General features: G+C 44.7%; 1 protein-coding gene across 1 annotated transcript in view; it reads right to left on the bottom strand.

Annotated features, from left to right (window-relative positions):
* TENM4 (teneurin transmembrane protein 4) overlaps positions 1-22377 on the bottom strand; it is a 569696-nt gene that overhangs the window by 35777 nt on the left and 511542 nt on the right. Inside the window, exons 21-26 of the mRNA XM_049780241.1 lie at positions 20436-20703; positions 18127-18270; positions 15435-15684; positions 13102-13122; positions 7351-7583; positions 2435-2589 (exon numbers count right to left, since the gene is read on the bottom strand). Coding sequence (XP_049636198.1) covers positions 2435-2589; positions 7351-7583; positions 13102-13122; positions 15435-15684; positions 18127-18270; positions 20436-20703 — 1071 coding nt within the window. The remainder of the gene's footprint in view (positions 1-2434; positions 2590-7350; positions 7584-13101; positions 13123-15434; positions 15685-18126; positions 18271-20435; positions 20704-22377) is intronic.

Below are 22377 nucleotides of genomic sequence, written 5' to 3'. Positions count from 1 at the left end.
GGGTCCTGGATATGGTTCTTAATTTCCTAGATGATTCTCAAGTGAGCTCTTCCCATGTGAGGATAGAGCCAGTAGTGTGGGCCTCACTGAGTAGCTGTCTGAGGGACAGGCCTTGGTCTAGACCTCTACAGTCAGAGTCTGTGCTAAAATAGGGTCAGGAAGCCTGGTCTAAAGAGCAGATTCTCTGAGCAGTGGAGACTAAGGTTTCTGAATCCTGGATCTGTGTTTTAGCCTCTTCTGAACCAATCTGGGAAGCTGACCCGGATCATAATGACCTTCCTGGCAGGCCCTCAGGTCAGAGATGTGTTCTTCATCTGGACTCTTGGGTCTGCTCCACTAAGGGAGTTTGGCACTAAGGGATGCCCTTTACTAGTTGTATTCCCAAGAGGCCTGGCCACACTGAGCATAGTGACACCATACATGCTGATACCATTGATTCATCCCTCTTGCTTCTTTCCCCAGTTCCCTCCAATGATTCACTAAAGTCCCTGAGCCCCCTTAGACTATGACATTCTGATTAATTTGGGGCTATTTCAACACTGGGACTGTATTTAAGATAAGAAATTTTCCTTCCAGAAATTTACTCTTGAACATCACTGTCTACAGGGATGTCTGCCACGGCATTTTTAATCACACTGGAAAAAAATGGAACCAATTCAACTGCCAGCCAGGGGCAGGGAATTGGATAAATGTATTTCAGGAGCTGGGAACTCATCTTCTATGTTGAGCAGGATGTGCACCTTCACTTCCCTCTCCTTTTTGCTTCCAGATCATTTATCTTTGGGCCTTTATCTCCCATAAAGGCCTGGTCCTTCCCTTTATGCTCTTGCTGCTGAGGTGTGTTCTGAACACTTGGGCTTATTTTTGTGTCTAAAGCATTTGTTAAAATGAAACCCTCCATCTTAGAGTTATATAAGGGTAGTGAATATTAGGAGCAATGAGATTTTAACCCAGGATTTCTTAATCAAAGTGTGGATATACCCCAGTACCTCCACATGGGCATCCCAATTAAATAACTGTCATCTGAGTCTCTGCATGGCTTCTTGGAAGGAGTACCACTAACTATAGTTATAGTTATAAAATCAGATTCGATTTTCTCTACAGCAATTGTGTATATTGGGGCAGAAGAAAACCATGACTATCTCTGATAGAATGGGTTATAGGCGCTGGCACTGCCTGGCATCCCACTGTCACTGACACTATCAGCCCCCATGGAATCTTAGAGTTTCAAGAAACAGGTCCATGGATGGCTCCCTATGAGAGAAGAGGCCTTTAAAAGCCAACTGGGGCTGCTACTGACAATAATTCACAATACAATACAATACAATACAATACAATACAATCTAACCCATCCCTCCTTATTCCCTTGTTCTTGCTAGTGTTGTTGGCAAAAGAGATGTTTCCTAGTCAGCACTGGCCAGACCCTGCCCAATAGTCCAACAATAAATGCCCTTGCCAAGTTCCAGCCCAATTTTCTAAATACACACTTCCTACCAATTACTGGGGTATCCCCATGTGTCCATAGGGGTTTCCTGAGCCCACTTGGAGTTTCAGGGACTTTTGTGTGACATGCTACATTGGCCTTACATTCTAGACAGTCTCAATGCTCTCCAGGGCCTTCTGCAAGCCAGTATGTCTGTCATTTGTTTCTTTGACATTCCTGGTGTGTGCAGGCCCCACAAATGTCTCTACCTCAGCATTTTTGGTTCACTCTGTGTGAAATGTCTAATTGCTTCCTTGTCACTAGAAAACCCTGATGAACCATCCAAGTCTAGCAGTGATATCATCTCAATAAAGGATGGGACTTGGGGACTGTTTCCCTCTATATGCTTGGTCATGCTCAGAGCCTTGCATGACCTGTCCCTTGGCAAACTGCCCATTATTTTCAAAATGGCATCCTTGTCATGCTGTGGTCAATCATTTGCACTGCTTGGATATGCCATGTGAGGCTCAGGGAACCCTTATTGATATACTCTATGGCTTCCCAGCCCAGGAGTGACAGCAGCCCCTTTGTTCTGCTCAACAGAGACCTGTGAGCACATATTGGAGGTGCAGGTACCCTGGCTCCAGGAAAGACAACAGAATTCCTAGACTCTGTGGTCAGCCTAGAAGGATGCTGCATCAATACTTGTATCTTTATATAGGAAGCTCAGGCCCAGAGCAGTACAATAGTCAATAGGGTGCTTGCCTTGTGAGCGGCTGACCAGGGCTCAATTACAATGCTGCATAGGGTTCCTTGAGTCCTGACAGGAGTGATTCCCAAGCATTCAGTCAAAAACAAGCCCTGAGCCCTGCCCAGTGTGGCCAAACCTCTCTCCAAGAAAGAGCCACTCTAGGCTATGGGTTCAATCCTACCATTAGAGGCTGAACTTGAAACATAAAGGGTTGCATTCATCATCATCTGGGATCCTCCCACTCTGTACCTGCTCCTTACCTGAGAAATGTCCATGACTGAATCACAACTGAGGGGCCTTGCAGAGGTGAGGTCATTGGAGCCCAGCAAGGTAGAGATGATCCCATTCTGGTCTATGCGGCGGATCATGGTGCCATCCACGAAGTAGATGAGCCCAGACTTGTCCACTGTGATGCCTGCAGCAGAGAAATCAGAACAGGGAGGTTAGTGTGTGTGTGTGTGTGTGTGTGTGTGTGTGTGTGTGTGTGTGTGTGTGTGTGAAACAATGTCTCTGCTCGTGGAGTTTGGTGAAGTCAGAGCTCCTCCAGCATGAGGGCCTCAGGATCTTTATTCCTGTGGAGACAGACAGCCAGACACCTGAGCAGGGCCTACAACCAAGCTCTCCTGAGTTTTGGATGGCTGTTTTCTACTGCCAGAGGTAGAACTTTCCTGTCAGGTCCTGGAAAAAGTACTGTTCTTCACACAGTGGTCTTCCATGTTGGTCTGTGGATCCACATGGTCCGCTGGTAAGGAAGGGTAGAAGGTTGAGAGACCTCTGCTCTATGCTGGTCCTGTCTTTCTGCTTCTGGAGAGGGTTCACCTCTCATTAGCCACCTTCTAATCTCATTCCTGACTTCTGAGCACTGCTAAGCCCTAGTAGTAGTAGGGGACTTTCAGTAGTACCAAGACTTTAATTTATTTCAATTATCCACTTGATGATTGAGTCCCTATTTTGGTAACAATTTTGATCTCATGAGAAAATACTCTACAAGTTTGCAGTGCTATTGTTCTGGATTCACCAGTTATTCCAGAAGAATAAAAACTCAAAAGAGTGTAGGGTCAATGGAGAGAATATAAGTGAATTTAATTTCTAAAAGCAACGCCTCATAGAGCATTTGTGTTCTGATCCTTATCATTTGCTCTGTTTGCCGGATTAACTTATCCAAGGGCATCCTCCCTGGCTCATTGAGTGACCTTGGGCAGGGAACTGGACACTTTCTCAGCTTTCTGATGAAGGTCTCATTCTAGGTCCACACTCTTCCCCCTAAAGATGTGTGATAATCATACTGATAGTATGTACTTATAAGCCATAACTTCTAAAAATCCCAAGGTCCTTTTAACAAGGACATTGGATGATAATATAAAGCAAAGTTTGAGAAGACTCTAGAAAGTGAGAGCTTCTTCCCCAGATTATATCTCTGAGTCACCTAAAAATTTCTTCTGATCATTCCTGTGTGGCTTCCCTTACTACCAGATACTCATTCAGGGTAGTTGGGAGTGGTACCAGTGTGAGTTTTACCAATGCCAAGGATGAAGATGACTTCCACCTCTGTTCAGTGTCCTTCTCCACCCAAGCTGAGACCCATTCAATAGGTCTCATTAAGAAACATGGGACATGTATTTTGGGAGTACTTGGTCTAGAGGGGACAGACTGGAATGGCCCATGCTTTTAGAGTCCAAGTGGTACATAGTGTGAAGCTGAGACCCATGCACTTTCTCTGGGGCAGGATAGAAAAAATGTATTAGAAGGCAGGGGGGAAACTAATTGCAGGGAAAAGCTTTTCAGCATCCTGACCTTGGCACCTGCAGATATTGGTTTAGCATTGACGACATGGGACTAATAGCATATGACTTGCAAGAGTCACCCACAGTCATTGTGCCTGACAACCACAAGAATATGTCTGGTCAATTGTGGGACAACAGTTCTTGTTTAGGGGCCATAAGGAAGCCTACAGTATCCGGCATTTTTTTTTCAGACCTCATGATGAGCACTCATGGGACAGTTGCTTTTCATATTGTTGGGGGCTGCAGAGTGATTCCTGAGAGGACCTTGCAGGCTCGAAGTGAGAAGTCTGTCCTTTCCCAGAATGTGAATAAATCACATTCTTTAGGTCCCAGAAAGGCGTTTTCTTGTCTTGTGGGCTCTGCCTATTCCCTCCATCTGCTAGGATGAATGGTGCTCAGTGAACAGTCAGGTTCCTTGTTTACCAAGTTGTTGCACAGGCTAATAGAAGCGATCTGTCCCCTGATGAATCACTTCATTTTTTCTCCTTTGTGTGGTGCTAAATAGACATCTTTCCTCCGCCCTGCTGCAAAGTGCCTGCATATGGTGGCACTTTACTTGTCATTCTTCTGGCTCAACTGACCAGCTTTCAGGCATTTTCAATACACACATGCTCACGTGGGTTTGTGTGTGTGTGTGTGTGTGTGTGTGTGTGTGTGTGTGTGTGTGTGTATCTGTGTGAAGTAGAAAAGACTTATATGAAGAACAACTAAAAAAGATCTGGTGAGAATAAAAGTCCTCAAAAAATGTATTAAATCTTAGAGGGTAAAAAGCCCATTATTTTGGGAAGCATTTAACTGAATCTGCTCATTAAGAAATAGGAAAACTAGCCTTGAGATGGGGGATCCAGGGCCCTGGAGGGGCAGAAGCCACTCTGCAGTGCTGTTAGTGGCAAGATGAGGTTTCTCTTTCCTGTCTACTCTGTCAGTATTGGTAATTCATAATTAGCCACAGATGCCACAATATTTACCTCACAGACCTACCACATAATCAACCTTACATGATCTGACTCCAGTAGAGGCAGTGTCATATCATAACAGGATAATGGAAAGGATTGAAGCTGCTCCACTGGCCTGTACTAAACAATGATCACAGCAATCACCATTGGTAGGTCTTTCATCATGTGCTCAATACTATTATACTAAGAATTTACATTGCTGATAATATTGCTTCCTAGCAACACTACATGATATATATATGTATATATGTATGTATATATATATGTATATATGTATGTATGTATATATATATATATATATATATATATATATATATACATTGCATCTACCTGACCCCAATCTGATTTCCTGAACTGGTTCTCTGCTCTGAGCAGCTCCAAATGTAGTTCTTGAGGCCCAAAGTATCGCCAGATGTGGCTTGGTGGTTCCTGAGTACCACTGGGGTGACCCTCTGTGACATTGCATCTTTGGACTTTGGCATTCAATTGCCCAGGTCAGTTGCCTGAGAATCACCAGAAGTGGCTCTGGAGACCTGAGTTCTGCTTGAGGCAATTAAAAAGACTGAAAGTTCATGTACCAACTAATTTATGTTTTAATTTTTAAAATTAATACTATTTAAATGGAATCTTCTAAATACTTTTAAAATTGTGAGATATATATATATATATATATATATATATATATATATATATATATATAGTTACAAAGTTGCTCATAATTGGGTTTCAGTCATACCATGTTCAACACTTATTCCTTTACCAGTGCACATTTCTCACCATCAAAGTCCAATTTCTTTTCTACCCTCTACTACTCCCTGCCTGCCTCTATGCCTTTCCTCTCTCTCATTCTCTCTCTTGTCTCTCTTTTCTTGATTCTTAGTGGCATCCTGGGTCAAGGAGAAGCCTTGAATTCTGACTTCATAACTGAATCACTCATTACATTTTCATAGGTTATCAAAACAAATATATTGCTTTTGACCTTTGGCAGGATCATTAGAGTGGATACTAGTATCAGGTCTCCTGTTTTATTTAACAGAACACTGAGGCTGAGAGATGAGGCTACTGGATTTAGACTCTACAGCAATGAATGTTCTACTGATGGATACTTGAGGAGAATGTGATTTCTCACTGCAAAGCCTCCAGCCTTCCTGGGCTTGAACATCCCTCTACTGTGGACCTGAAGCACAGTTCTTTCCCTCTTATGGCCCATCCATCCCCTGCTCTCCAGTCTCACAATGACCCATGCTCAGGCCTTATTTATCTTCTTGAGTGAATGTGATTATATAACCACAGTGTGCTGCATACCGGGCAAAAATACCTGTGAATCTGTGGATAAAATATGATTGTGAGCAGGAAGAGAACAACTTTTTGTTTTTGAGCCACATGTGGTGCTGTTCAGAGCTTATTCCTGGCTCTATACTCAGGGATTACTCCGGTGGTATTAAAGGACCCATTACAGTGCTAAAGATTGAATCCTGATTGGCTATGTGTAGGGTATATGACTTATCTGCTGTATTTATCTCTATGGCCTAGAAGTACAATGTTTTGAAGCACTCAAAATTGAAATGTATAGTTAATCACCCTTTAAGTACATGATATGCACAATGGAGATATTCTGTAATGATTTAATAAAATAATAGGAATAATGTAAATGTCTAACAGTAGGGAACTGGTGCATGATGGGACATCATTCCATGTAAGATTATATAATTTGGAAAAACTATATATTTGAAGAACGACATGGAGACAAACATGATAATATTGACATAGGGAATGTCATGGAGACATTGACTTGGAGAATGACACTGACAATACTCATGATCAAGGTAAAAAGCGACCATTAAAAAAGAGTTTTCTTTTGGTTTTGGTTTTTAGTCAGCATGAAAATGAACAACTTAGAAAAAAGGCTGGGAAAAATGCCACATGAGAAGATTCCTAGCAGATAAAATGATGAAATGATAACAATTATAGCATTTGAACTTTTTGCAATAAAGTGTTCTTGATGGTCTGTTAGGTTATACCTTATTTTACCTAAAATAAAGATCATCCCTGGTTCCTTTGTATGCTTGTTTACAACTTGGATTTACCCCCAAACAGAGATTGTTTACCTTGTAAACATGGATGGGACTGGCTCAGGATAGCCTGAATTATCTGTCCTTACTGCTCCACCCAGAGGTGGTCTCTGTACTCAATAAAAACAACAGTTCTGGCAGGCAAGTTTGCTCTTCAAATGAGGTAAAAGACTGCTAGACTGCGTTTCACCCTCAGCCTGGTTTGGATTATTTCAGGCGTGACCCTGATTCAGATTTGTTCACCTAGGGTTGAAGATATGGCATATATAGGGTGATTTTACAATAGTCTACTATAGCTACATGCATATCAGTTAAAACTGAAGTCAATAAAGATTACTGTTAGTATTTCAAAAGAAGATCTTACCCCTGGGGTTGGTGAGTGTGGCCTCAGTGGCTTTCCCGCCATCTCCACAGCGAGTGTCATCAAAGGGAAGACATTGGTCCCCTGTCCCTGCCACCACCTCAGCATTCTTGACGAGGTCCTTCACCACCACCGTTGACTTGATCTTGAAGACCCGCCGGCTGTTAGTGTCAGAGAGGAAGACAGCTCCACTCATGGGATCAGTGGTCAGGTAGTATTTGTGTGCTGGGCTGTGACTGGAACAGAAGGGCATAAGGGATGAGTGTCTTCTACCTTTCAACCAGGAAGCCAGACACATAGAGCAGCCATTCATGCAAAGAAACCTCTAGGATCTGATTGGCCAGATGTGGCTAATGCCCCCCCGCCCCCCAAACCCCTCGAGAATTCCAGCTACTGATCTATGTTTTCTCCCACTTAACTGTTGCTACAAAAGCCTACGGTTGTGAAACCCAGTACAGTGGCATGGCCACCTGGTTTTTCTTATAACCATTCTTAGTGAGACTCATCAATCCTGACTGTTGGCCTGTTAATCTAAGCCAGAAACAAACACAGTTAGAGAGTTCAAATCATGGGGAATGGGTTTCCCCATCATTGGGAATCAGTGACAATAACCTTAGCCACGCCTCTTGCATTCAGTGTCAACAATCAATACAAGCCAGGAACCTTGAAGTGCCTGCCTACTGGTGGATATCTTAAGTGTTGAATGTTGTTTGTAATTTGCAGCAACACTTAGGTCAACATAAACACAAAGAAGGACAATTTTCTTTCTGTTCTGGAGAGGGCATCAAGACCAAGCAGTGCTACAGGAGGAAAGGGGCAGCATAGGATCATGCAATGCAATGCACAACTGATCTCCTCACCCACATCACACACAGGCCCTGAGATCATATCAAACTGCTAAAACACATCCTAGTTTTGAATCGTAGTGAGTTATTTAGGCCCCAAAACTCAGGTTGTGTTCTTTTACAGAATGAGAATGTTTACCAGCTACTTTGCTAGTGTGTCAGGAAAATTCTATCAGAGAGGAAGAAAATTTGATATTGCATATGGCCCAAGTAGGTACTCAACAATCCAAATTGTGATTTTACTTACAGGCCATTAGGTCTGTTACTGCTTTTGGAGAAAACTGTAGGAGGTCTCTTTGGAAGTCTGAATTTTACTGTCAGATGGTATAGATTTACACTTTCTTCTGAAATTGGAATTCTAACTGCTGGGAAGTGAACTCCCAGTGCCTGGGCATGGTTTTATTATTACTGAGCTCTCAAACTTCATTTAAATATGCGCAGCATTTCTCAAGTTTTGGTAAAGTCTGTAAAACAATGACTGCTCATGTTGCATAGCCTGGCCCCAGGCATTTTCACCAGACAAGCGGATAAGTGAGCTGTGCCTTAAGAACCAGAAAAGTAGGGACACTTCACTGATGCCAAGAAACAGAATTATAAGAATACAGAAAGATTTTCTTTTACATCGATTAGACATGCATTTTGTGGAGGTGACTTTTATGAGTTTTTGGATTTTTGAGGAACATATCCAGTGATGCTCAGGGCTTACTCCAGGCTTTACATTCAGGAATTACTCCTGGTGATGTTTGGGGGACCCTATGGAATGCTGGGGATTGAACCTAGGTCAGTCTCATGCAACATGAGCATTTCACCTTCTGTACTTTCCTATAAGATATAGAATCAAACTGTATCTTATAGAGTGGTGATCCCAGATGTCACACAGACTTTTCATGGACTCTTAGCAGTCTCAGTGTCTCATGAAAGATGTGATCTTGGCTTCCCCTCATTCTAACCACTATTCTCAGGTCAGAGTCTTGGGAACTGGCTGCTTCAAACAGGAACATGCTGTGTGACTGACTTTATCTTTGTGATTTTCTCTCTCCAAATTCAGCTAAAATGCACTTTTTTTTAAAACACCGTGTCTTCTCAGTCTTAAAACTCTTGCTCTATGACTTCCCTCTCAAGTAAGGAATGGCCTCTAGTTTTCAAGCCAGTCTTACCTGACTGAACCCAATTATCAACATGCTACCTGCCCCCTACTGTTTCTCTTCCAGAGTTCTTGTTTCCTGTGAACAGGTCCTCAGCAGCACATTGGCTAGTGGTGTCTACTATGTCCCCTCTTCCCAGTCTCTTTGTGGCCTCTTTCTCAGAGAGACCTTGTACTTGTAGGACCCACAACCTATCTTCAAACAATTACAAATTGACACGTATTTGCCCCTTTCTTCCTTATAAAACACATCTCTAGAGCCCTGAACCCATCTTTGCTCACTTCTTGGGACACCTGTAGGGTGTCCACTGTACCCATACTGGGAGTCCAGTAACATGGGAAAGCTAAAACTTTGGTCCCCACTTGGAGTGGGGTCACCCCTGCCAATACACACACACACAGGTACTATGCAGAACATGCCACTGTACTCTCCTCATAATATCCACTGAGGCAGTGGCTTGGGGGAAAAATATCCAGAAGACTGAGCATGGGAGAGGGAAAGAAATTTCATCAGGACCAAAACCATGTAGGGGCAGATGGGAGCCCCACCTCCAAGTTGCATGGCACTAAGTCTGGACTCTTCCTACTGTCCCATACCGCTTTCAGAGCCCAGAAAGTTCCACCCCACCCCAGCCCAACTGCCTCCACTGGTCACTTCCTTGGCTGTGTCCTCTCTGCTCCCAGAAACATGATACTGTCAGGCAAGCTCTTTGTCTTTTTAAGGACAACTGAAGCACTTAAAGGCAGGTGCCTTTGGACTAGGCATACATGAGCATGGAACAGAACAAGTGGCCCACGGTTTGGGATGAAGTAGAAGGACTTGAAAGTGAGCCTAGAAAATGACAATTATCTCAGAGTGATGATTCACAATCACAGAGTCACCTGAAAACTTTTGATAAAGATGTTCATCTACAGCTGGGAAAGGCCCAGGCATCTGGGATGTTTAGTTCCTATACAGGTGATGGAGACAAAGGAGACCTGGAAAGCAAGGCCCAAGAGCAGCACTTTCCATAAAGGAACCTCTGTCAGCTTGGTGAAAGTGCACATTTCAGGGGGCTGGAGAGGCATACAGAGATAGAGGGGAAGGCACTTATCTTGCATGCAGCTAATCCAGGTTCCATCCCTGGCACAAATGATTTCTGAAGCACCACTTGGAGTGATACCTGAGTGCAGAGCTAGGAGTAGCTCCTGAGTGGTCCTGGAAATGGCACCTCTCCAATATGAAAAAAATGCAGATTTCCATAATTTTGGGTGTAGTGTGAGAACCTGCACTTGGACAAGAGGACATGATGCTGCTCAGGTACATGGGGTGTGAAGAGGCTGCAGGATTCTCAATGGGGCGGAAAAGTCCCTTAAGCTGAGACAGAAGGAGGCCGAGGGCCCAGGCCTAGTTCTGAAAGTAGGTTTAGGTATGACTATGCTTTGACCTCCTGCCACACACCATCCAGCTTTCAAAGCAGGGCTGAGCAGGTCTGAGTAGGCGCCCAGAGCTGGTCATAGGAGAAGCAGATCTTGTCCCACTTCCTTAGACATGAGGCAGTATAAAACAGAGGGCACAGGCATGCACTCATACGGTCAATGGACTGGAGTCAAGTTTATTTTGTGGTTTCTGTGCAGACTTCCTAGCAATAACTGTGAGCCCAGCAGTGTCCTGGGTGAAAGGTCAGCAGTTCCCTGATTCTGAGCAACATCCCTTTAGACTGCAAGAGCTGTGCTTTTCTGCCAAGAAGCCAGCCTCCTTGGAAGCTATGGGAAGCAACCTGGTATAACTCAAATCTCAAATCCAAGGGCTTTGGCCCTTGGAGTCATGGGTGGGGAACAAAGGCCAGTTCTCCCACCCTCTGGACAAATGACTTCACTCTTCTGACCTTCCATTTCTCCTGTGAAAATATGGGCTGATCACATCTACTTCAAAAGGCTACTGATGATGCAATGCTACTTTATGGACAAAGAATGTTGATCTTCAAGCAGAGTCTGTTTGATAGAAAGAATAAAAATGCCTCACGAATGACAACTGGTTACATTGGTCTCCAGAATATTTATGTGTCTGCATAATGGAAAAGCCAAGTATACCAGAGTTAACATTGCTCCTTTTGCTCTTTCTCTGGGGCATTTAAGGTCTTGGCTAAGAGTTAACATATGTGTAGTTAGTTTGGTAGAGACTTGTGTTCAACTGTACTTATGAATGCAGGCATGATGCAGCTTCAGTGGTCCCAGTTAAGGGATCTGGGAAGAAATAAGGATACTTCCACTTGAAGGGATCCATTGAGTAAAAGGCTCAGAGCATTCAGGGAACTAGCATGAGATTGAGGCTGGTAAGATAAAAACTCCACATGTGGCTTTGAGCCATGCACATAGGTTCTGGCTAAGATTTTGACACTATTCCTAGGAGTATTAGAGACAGCAAATGCTCATGAGTGAAGCACAATTTTAGAATTTCTGGAATATACTTCTGATATTTATTTGCTAGAGAAAAGTGCCGAGAGAGAGGGAGGGACTTGCTAAAATTTAGGTGCCAGATAAAATCAGAATCTGAACTCAGATATTCAATGTCAGAAAATTAGGAGGCATAAACAAAACCCCTTACCCCCTTCTACTTTGGTTTAGAAACTTGAAATCAGAGATAGCCAAACATTAGAAGCAAAAGACTATTCCTAGGTCATAGGTAATGAGATTGGAAACAGAGTGAGTCAGGCAAGCTTCTCAGGGCCATGGACTGTCATACAGAATGTTAGATAGTAGAGCTGGTCTGGATCCACTACTCCTTCTGTGGTCCCTGGGTAGAGCATGGCCCCAAGCAACCACACCTCTGACTGAAGGGCTGAATTCTAAATTATGCTGGATTCTCAGCAATGCTCAGGGCACCTTGCAGTGCAGAGGACCAAACATGGACCTTCCATATATGTAGTATGTGCTTAGCCCTTGGAGTCATCTCCCTGACCCCTGTAAGACATTTTTCCTCCCAGCTTATTTAGCACCAATAGCACCTGGCCTAAAATCCACTCGATATGAGCTATACATGGAGAACAGCAGCAGGCTGCCTCCTTGGTTGCAATGCAAGTCCCACGATACATTAAGTTTCCCAAAGGGTGTGAGGCTGGGGATTCCCACAGGATTGTCCCTGAAGTCATTTGAGTGCCATGTTGACATGTGTTGCTCACCAGCAGAGTGTGTCTTGGTGCAGGGGCTGAGGCTCACTGCTGTATGCTACGGTCTTGATGACAACTGACTTGGGGAGTCCTTATGGACTCAACACACTTTCCTGCTCTGTTTTGTCAGCTAAGCCTTCTGTTGGTTTCATCTGGCATAACCCAGGTACTTGGGAGATGACCAAGTGTGAATGCAAATGTGATCCCCTTCTTCCCATCTCTTTACAAGATCCAGAAGTTCTTAGAACCCCCTCATAACCATCTAAGTTCCCTGGCAATGGTTGAGACCATGACCCTCCTCACCCAAAGGATGAACAGCTACGGTGCTCCATGCCATGCCTGGGCTCAGCACTTCACCTATTACTCCTGCTTGTAGGTGGGTAGAGCATCAGGGCAGCTGTTGCATTTTGATAGGGGTGAAGGAGTCTGTCGTGCTCTTGACATCCATCCCACCATTACTAATGGCATCTTATCACTATAACCTACTGTCCCCAATCACTTCTAATCACACAGGCTTCACTGGCCACAGAGCCATCGAATAGAGACACACACAGTTTACCATAACACATGCAAAAAAGCAGAACAGGGACGGTCAATTCTCCACTGGTTGGCTTACCTATGTCTGAAATCTTTATTTCTGACAGAAGACGGGAGAGCAGGGAATAGAAGAAAGAATGAGGTGTTAGCAGCAGCGTTAGAAGCATGATTAGCAGCCTGAAAACTTGTCAGCAGCAGTGCTGTACAACACCGTAACCAATAAAGACCCAGCATCCCTGACACTGATGTATCTGATCCTGGATATTACTTGTCAGTGAGCTCACTTCCAAGGACTGGCTTTACCTGCACCCCCACCTCATCAGCTTCAGGTAGTAGCTTCAGGGATGGCTCTGCTCTTTTTCCAGGATAAAGATGGGCAGTCCCTGGACAGATACACTCCCAAAGTATATATGCTCATGGCAGTGACTCCATGCACACACCCTCTGTGGTCAGCAACCCAGGCAGAGGCCAAGGTTGGCCAGTACCTCACTCCACATTGTATCACAACCTGGGGGGCAAAGGCCAGTGTGGAGGCAGTAGTGCAAAGAAGTGGAAAACATCAAGATGTCAACATAGTGTCATATTTCATTTTCTTTCTGAATTTTATGTTCTCCTGACTCCCTCTCTATCCTTTCCCACCGTCTCTGCCATAGCTTTGGGAGGGGCTGGAAAAAAAAAAAACAAGAAAGCTGGAGATGAAGGTGCAGAGGTGAAGGGTGGTGTACAAAGATGTCTAGCTTCTCTGACAAGGGATTCCTACTCTTTGGTCCCTTTTGCTTCCATCCCATAGATGGGGGTGTGGAGGCAGAAGGAGTAACTGATGGAGGGATCTTTACCCCTGAAGATGTCTATGTTGGTCCAATTCACAGAGAGTAAAAGGGACAAAGAATATTCCTCACATACCAGCTTCTCATTCAGCCCCCCCTGCCACCCATCTCACTTCCCATGAGACCACAGCCTATGGTCATTGCTATCAGCTCTGGTCAGACCCTTTCCTCACTTGTCTATGTGTGTGTCTCTGTTTTTGTGTTTTTTTGTGTGAATGTGCATGTCTGTGAATCTGTATGGTGTATGCCTATATGTGTGGTATGTTTTTTTTGACTCTCTGCATGTATATGTGGTATGTTTGTGTGTCTGTATATATGTATACATATGTGTCTGTGTGAGTGCACATGAATTTGTATGAATCCACATGTGCCTGTGTGTCTATGTGTGTGCATGTGTTTGTGTGAGTATGTGTGAGTGCATGCGCATCTGTGTGGGTCTGTGTGTGTGCACATGGTTCTGCATTTGTGTGAATGCTGGGTGGAGATAGGGTTGAATACTAACAGTTGGCTGTGATGGCTGTTGGTTGGCCAGCACATCTTACTCCCCCAAGAGAACATCTCAGCAGTCACTGACCCAGGAAATAACCTAACAAACATCAGGTCATTCTGGTGGGCAAAGCTGTGTGATGACCTTCTGGTTACAGGCCCTCTGACTGTTCTAGAAGCCTCACATTGGCAGGTTCTTTGAAATCCCAGAGCCTCTTATTTCTTGATTGATTTTGATTCCAGGGCTTGAAACCAGTCAGGACATCCTTGAGCCATAACACAAGTCTGTTAGAAATCGCTTAGGAAACCATTCCTCTGGACCAGCAGTAGGAGGGACAAAACAGGCATTTCCACCTCCTACCCACTTTTGAGCAAGACTTAACTTTATTTGTCCTTTTCATATGTCCCTTGGCCCAGGAGATGGGTAAAGGCTATTCCTTTAAAGCAGGCATTTGCTGTGATTTCTCTTCAAACAGAATTAGCTTCCCTGCTCGGGTCACCACTTTACTGTAATCCTGTCCCCCACTCCATAGCAATGGCTGGCTCTAAGCTGCTCTGGTGGAGGGTGGTTGAGGGAGAATTCACAAGAGGGTCTTTCCTGATGTGTGGCTATGCTCTGTCTCTGTAGAGCACAGATAGAGCAGTCTGGGCTAGCTGACCCTGCAGCACATCAGACAAACCCAGGCTATGGAACTTCAGCTTCAGGTAGCTACAGGCCCGGCTCTGATGAGTAATAGGCTAAAACTGGCTTCATAGGCCCCAACTGTACCCATGTTACCTCCCTCTCTTTTTAAGCACTCATGATTCTAATCATTTTGCTGCTAGGAAACAGTAAGAAGTTTCAAGACTAGTTATTGGTTGCTCATACACAATCTTCGATGGCATCTGGACACCAAGGAGGTTTGTTTTCATTGCAAACACCTGTACAAAAAGTAATCTGCTTCCTGAGGCTCCCAGCCTAAGGCCATACCTGTGAGCTACCAGAAAAAAGTCCTGGAGCCTGATGGTGAGCACCTGCCTGGGTACCATTTTAGGGATCGACAACTGGACAGCAAAGTGAGTTCTTGGGGGACTGTAAGCAAGGTTCCCTCTTATGTACCTCAGCTCCAAGATGTTGGTGACATTCCCTGAGGGGAAGATCCTTCGGATGTAGTTGAAGTCGCCCACATAGAGGCTCCCGTCGGAGCCGCAGGTGAGGGCCACTGGGGCCAGGAGCTTGTTCCCATCAGCCAGACCGTTGCAGCTGGGGCAGGAGATGCTTCTGCGGCGCCCGTTGCCCATGGTGCTCCCGATGACAGGGGGCTGCTGGGACACAAACTGGTTCTCTCCGTTCCCTTTGTGCAGGATGCCTAAGACAGAGGCAGAAGCACAGGCTCACCCAGGGCACAGGAAAGGATCATTTTTGGAGGCTTTCCCTAGAGTCACCTCTATTTGGAGAAGTTTAAGATCCCTACCTCCAGATTCCACCTCCTTAAGTAAACCCAGAGTATTTGGGCCAGGTCATACTACTTGGTCTATGAGTTCTCATTGCTATGGACCTACCTTGGGACTCTTCCATATGACTGGTGGTCAGGCAAGGGGGTGTTTAAGATCCCATGGATGATGCAATCAAAAGTGGCCCCTCCTGGGTCTGTGAGATAGAAGTCACACCTGTTCCCTACATCTTGTTAGTGTCTCTACCATGCCATGGATTCTTCATCACACCATGTTGCACTTTTTAATTTCTTTCTATTTATTTATTTTTGGTTTGCTGGCCCTACCCTGTGATGCTCAGACCTTACTTCTGGCTCTGCACTCAGGAATTACTCTTAGTGGGCCTCAAAAAACAATGGGGAACCATAGATCAATTCCCTGTCAACTGCACACAATATAAATGGTCTACATGCTGTGCTATCTCTCTGGAATATTTCTTTCTATTTGTAATAAAACTGTTTTTAAGAGGAGTATCTGTCCTTTCCCTTTCTTTCTCCTCCATAAGCAGCACAGAAAGAAGCTCAGAGAAGGGAAAAAACTATTTACAAACATGCCCGGGGGACATGCATAGAGACAGAGACAGAGCCTCTTGCTAAAACAGAGCCCAGGGCTGTTGTTTATGTGGCTTTGTGGCTCCTGAGCTTAACCAAACCTGGCACAGATCTGTTCTCTGCTCTGCTCACCACGGCCTGCCCCACATGGCTTAGATATCGTAGCTTTGCAAATACAGAGCCACATCTGATGTGCTATTATTTTAAAGCTAGTTATAATTCTTGATTCTATCATGAATTCTAGAATTAGTTTGAGAATACTTCCCTCCCTTTTCCTGCAACCTTGCTTTGCTAGGGATTCACATCAACTCTTGATAGACAGGTAGTATAAGATATTGTTATCATATTTACTTGTTCTTCCCAGAGAAAGCCAGAGAAAACCATGTGGGTGAGAGATCCAAGAACTAAGGGCATGCTTTGTGTATCTGGTTTGATTCCTAGAACCATGCTGTCCATGACCACCAGTGGGAGTGAACCCCATTGAGCTGTGAATAGCCTCTGAGCACCATTGGGTTGTTTCCTCCAATATTGTCAAATATATGCTGTTTGCATGCTCTAAAGCAGTGATCTTCAATCTCTTTTTTGTTTTTTTGGGCCACATCCATTTGATGCTCAAGGGTTACTCCTGGCTATGCGCTCAGAAATCGCCCCTGGCTTGGGGAGACCATATGGGACGCCAGGGGATGGAACCTCGGTCCTTCCTTGGCTAGCGCTTGCAAGGCAGACACCTTACCTCTCGCGCCACCTCATGGGCCCCTCTTCAATCTCTTTGTACCTGCCCTACAGACTGGACCACAGACTGTCTGTACTAACTCAGATAGATACTAGAAGTCTTTATCCTTGGCACATTGTGGGCTGCAAGGTCCACTGACTGGTGGTTGCAGACCATGGCTCTAAACCTTTTAGTCCTACCTTGGGATGAAATAAAAAGTCCTAGTCTCAAGAAGGAACCATTTTGACAATAATAGTTGGAAATGATCACCCTGGACAAGATCTGGGAATTTAAAGGAAGTACATGGTACCCCTTCAGTAATAATAGAATTGCAAACCACAATTTTGTGGTGAGAGAGAGAGAGAGAGAGAGAGAGAGAGAGAGAGAGAGAGAGAGAGAGAATTTGACATAGAGGTAGGGATGGGGGTGGGGAGGGGACAATTAGGAAAATTGGTGACAGGAAATGAACATTAGAAGAGATGGGCGCAGGAACATTGTAACAACAACTTTTCAACTCTATCTTACGGTGATTTAATTTTAAAAAAAGTCCTTTATCCCATAGGCTCCAGACACTCCAGCTACCTTTGGTTTCTACCATCATCTCCTTCTTGAACACTCTAGTCTTCTTCTAGGCATGTCTTTTCTGCTTTAGTACCAGAGTCCACACTACCTCTCTCTAGAATATTCTATGCACCATCTAAAGGAGTTGATCTACGGACCTTCTGAGACTCAGTTCAATTCTCTCCAAAAAGCCACTATGATGGCTGAGGAGTCCCTCCTCTGTGCCCCCAGAATGGCCCAGGCTTTGTTCCCTGCACAGTAGCAAACTAGTGAGGCAGCATTTGACTCTAATTCAAGTGTAAATTTGGGAGGTCTTTTATTTCCACACCCACAACTCCCCTATGGACAAACAGAGAACTGGCCTCTGAGGGATACTTGTGTTAAGCCCTTTTGACTGCTCACATATGAGCTCAGGGCATCTGAAGTTCCTCTGTTATGTCCCAATGATGGTGTGTGTGGGATGCAGCCGGCCTAGCTCCAGGGAGCTAACTCACCGCTCTGGATGTTGAGGGCATGATGCTTGTCCAGGCTCCACCCTCCCAGCTTGGAAGCATCGAGTTCATAGCCCTGTAGCACAGCTGTTCTTTTTTCCCACAGGATCAGATCTGGGCAGGATTCATATTCATAACCCACGGAAACTGTAAAAGAGCAAGAAAAACCCAGAATGCAGAAGTGAGCAAAGGTTTACTCTGGGTCTAGACTTGCATGTGAGGTCCCATCTTAACTTTTTGTAGTCAAGGCGAAGAGGGTCCTTTTCCTAGTTGGGAATCAGGTCTATTTGCTAACACAAGGATGCCAACACTTAATACCCCTTACCATGCATTTTGAGAGAAAATCAAACAAATATCCTAAATACTTTAAATATCTCAGAAGAATTGATTCCAAGAAAATAATCTGTAGTGTTACAAGGTACTTCAGGCATAACCATCTTCACAATAGAATTATTGATACTGGAAAACTGGAAGTAATCTAGAGCTTCAAAAGAGGTAAGAGGTTGAACAAATCAAGTATAACTATTTAGGAATATTAGGAATTCACATTATCACTGATAATTATGGCTATGAAGACCACATGGTTATATGGGAAATGCTCCTGGAATGATGCCGAGCTGAAAAGGTTAGTTCTGTACAGTGAAAGATATGTCTTTTGAAAACCTGTCCATGAAGAAAGAAAATAAATTTAAGTGCTAATAGGTTATCATATTTCTTCCTAGAAATGCATGTGAATGTTTCCATTTATCATCCATTTGTCAAATTGTTATCAATAAGCTTAGCATTATTGTTTTTTTTTTTTACGAATAAAACACTAAACTAATACATGCAAGGAAAAGGAGCGCACTGGGGTACTCTGGAAGCTTGGAGCTGTTTTTATCTCAAAGCTAGTAAAAATCCTCAAAGCTGGTTTCACTTTCCTTTCACGAATTCCAGCCTCCTTAGCAGATCCTGGGTTTGTAAAAGGCCATTTCTGTTCCACAGAAAGGAACTAGCAGAGACCATGGGCCACTTGCTACTTGCCATTTCTTCCCAGGTCTTTCTGAGTAGACCCTGCTTCTGGGGTCAGTGACTAATGTGCATTTTTCCAAGTCTATTGGGTGTCAGGAGAGATTGCTGATCTTGGAAGCAAGAAGGGGCTGCTGCTGGGGGCTGTCCCCATGATCTTGAGTCCTAAACACCCCTGTAAGTCCTCACTAATTTGGGGGAAGGCCCCTGCCCTGGGGTGACTGCTGGGCACAGCATGTGCTGATCCTGGGGGTGGGTGGGAGAGTATAGAAGGTAGGGTTGGGAGCAGTAGAAATAGCTTGCCCTGATGTGGCAGATGGAGGAAAGTAAGAATGACAGATGCAGTTTTACTCCTGGCGGTTTCTGTGAAGTGAGGAGACAAAGCCGATGGAATAAATCTAGCTTCGGTTCTTCCTGGGGACACCTTTAGAAGTTCTTGTACCTCTCAAGGTCTCTGTGGTCTCTCACAAGGCAGTATTTGAAGACCATTTTTGACTCACAGGTGGTTGAGAAGGAGCCCAAGCTACTAGCATGTGGGGCATGTCCATGGAGCTGGTGCTAAGGAGATTCCTATTCCTCCTTCTAGTCTCTCTCTTATTTCCCCCCACAACATGGTGTCTTCGCTGCTTCCTCAGGAGGCCACAGGTGAGAAAAGATTGAAAATTCTAAAGGATCAGTCCTGAGGGGTGTCCTTTCTGGAATCCTGCTTTGGAAGATGAACAGACCTTAGAACTTCTAGAAACAACTTCCTCTTAGTCTTTAAAAGGGCCTTCAGACAACAAGAAGACAACCCCTCTGACTGGAATAAAGGGAGCAAGCAATAAGCAATTCCAAACAAGCTAAACCTTAGTTCCTGCATCTTGATCAAGTGAAGGGACCAAGAAAAGTCTCAGGTACTTCCATTCCAGTTCCCCCAGACTACATACACTCATATAAAACACACAAATGGTTGAAGATGGGGCACCAGGACAGAACTCAAGATGTGCTAAGCTCATCCCCATTTCTGAGCTCCTCTATCTCAAAGAGGATCTATGGGGGGTGATGAACTGGGAGGACAGAGTTCAATGTCTAGATGCCTCCATCTTCATGGCAGAAGCTTCACTATGCATTACATACCATCTGAATGTTTTCAAAGGATCTTATGGGTTTTCTGGACTGTTTCCAAAAGATAGTCAAGTATCCTACAATCATGACTTAATATTCTTACTCTCTTGGGTCAGTGCAGCTATTTGTAAACACAGAAGAGTCAGGGAAGATTCTCCAGGTCTCTTCCCTAGGCCACCATCAGAAGAAAGGGAACTTACCAAAGGCTTCTGAGAGTCCGAATACCTTCTGGTTGTAGACATCTGTCTTGTCCCAGATGAAGTAGTAAGACAGGTCTGGTGCAGCAGCAAACCACTTCCTGAAGAGCCGGCCCTCGACTGCTACCATAAGGTGGACCTTCATGAGGTTAAAGGGAATGGTGGGATGTGTGAGGCTGATCCTTAGGACAGATTTGTAGCCTGGGGTACGGCTGCTCAGATAGCTCAGCTTCATTTTACAGCCAGAGATAGAGATTTCTTCCTGCAATGCCTGGGGAGAGAGAGACACAAGAGTGAGGGTCAGTGGGAAGATAGTGGGTGGTGGGGGAATGCTCAGGAGGAAGCAAAGGTAGAATGGAAAGCAGGAGAAAGGTCTGGGAGAGAGGAAGAAGGAAATAAAGGGTGTAAAAAAAAGAAGGATAAAGGGGGAAAGGAGATAGAAGTTGGGGGAGATGGAAGGACCTGGTTTCTGGGGTCATTCAGGTTTCAGCCAGTATGACATGCCTCAGGCCCTCCGTCCATTCAGGAGTGAGGGGCAGAGAGAGGTCCACAGTGGCAATGGCTTGTGAAACCCTTGTGCCCACAGCTGCTCTGTGATTGGAAGCCCCACAGCACCACAATGTCTGTGGCCTTTCCACCCCAGACCCTAAGCACATGTTCAGAAGATATAGGGCTACAGTTGGAAGTCTGTGGGGAGTGTTCTGAGACACTGACCTATGTGGGCAGCTTCCTTACCAAGGACTATTTCAATTTTCCTGTATGGAGATGTTCCTTGGAATCAGGAACATCTTCTGAGTTTATTTTGTTTTTGTTTTTTGTTTTTGGGCTCCTTGTTTACTTTGGGCTCTGCACTCAGGAATTATTCCTGGTGATACTCAGGGGATCATATGGGATGCCAAGGATTAAACCTGGCTCAGTGGTACGGAAGGCAAGGACTTATCCTCTGTACTATCTCTCCAGTCCCTGGAATATCTTCTGGAAAGTAGACCCAGACTCAGCTGTGAAATTCGATGATGAAGCAGCAGTCTGCCTAGGAACCCTTATCTGTGATCCCAGCCACTCTGGAGAAAGGAAGATCGTCTGCACATGGCTTCTCAGTAACCAGGCAAATGAAAAGAGCCATATGAGGGGATGCCATAAGATGGAAAACTTGACTACACCCAGGACTTACTTGTGGTAAGTCCATGCTCTGGACTGCAGCTCAAGAAGGGTATATTAAAATCAACTAAGGCCAACATAGCCATTAGAAGGATATGATTTGGGGCTGGAGCCATAGTAAAGCATTTACTATTGCCTTACAAACAGCCAATCCAAGCTCAATCCCGGCATTTCATATGGTTCTCTGTACACTGCTAGAAGAGATTCCTTAGTGTAGAATCAGGAGTAGCCTATGAGTACAGCTTTGTGTGACCTATAACCTAAGGAAAAAAGGGTGCATCTGTACATGCATTCACGGAGGAACTGGGCCTTCACAGAGAAAGCCTTGCCCATGCTATCCACATCCTGGTGGGTGTGATCACTCACTGTAACCCCATTCCCTTGAACACTGGAAAGGCTAGAGCCTTGCTGTAATCCTGGCTGAACTTGCAGAATGACAATTCACAAATTCTCGGCTTGTAGGACCTGCTTAAAAGTTTCAGGCACTGCAGGTTCATTCTCTAGGGGACACAGGTAGGGCTAATACAGGAGCTGGGAGACAGTTCAGCAGTAAGAACACATGGTCAGGTTCAGCTCTGGCACTGATGGCCACTGAGCAGGCAGGTCCTGGCAGTGCCATCCTGGGGCCCCTGCCTTCAACACCAGACCCCCTACACTGAGCATTTTGGGGATCACCATTGCGCCATTGGATCCCTGAACACTGCCTGGAGAGCTCACCAAACAATAAAAGAACAAAGGACCATTCTGGTGGATTCATGAATATTACTCTTCTCTGACATCCCTGCTT

This window comes from Suncus etruscus, chromosome 9, assembly GCF_024139225.1.
Source record: "Suncus etruscus isolate mSunEtr1 chromosome 9, mSunEtr1.pri.cur, whole genome shotgun sequence".
In the NCBI taxonomy this organism is placed as follows: domain Eukaryota; kingdom Metazoa; phylum Chordata; class Mammalia; order Eulipotyphla; family Soricidae; genus Suncus; species Suncus etruscus.
Note: the sequence above shows the minus strand (reverse complement) of the source record. Positions and strands in the feature narration are given on the sequence as shown.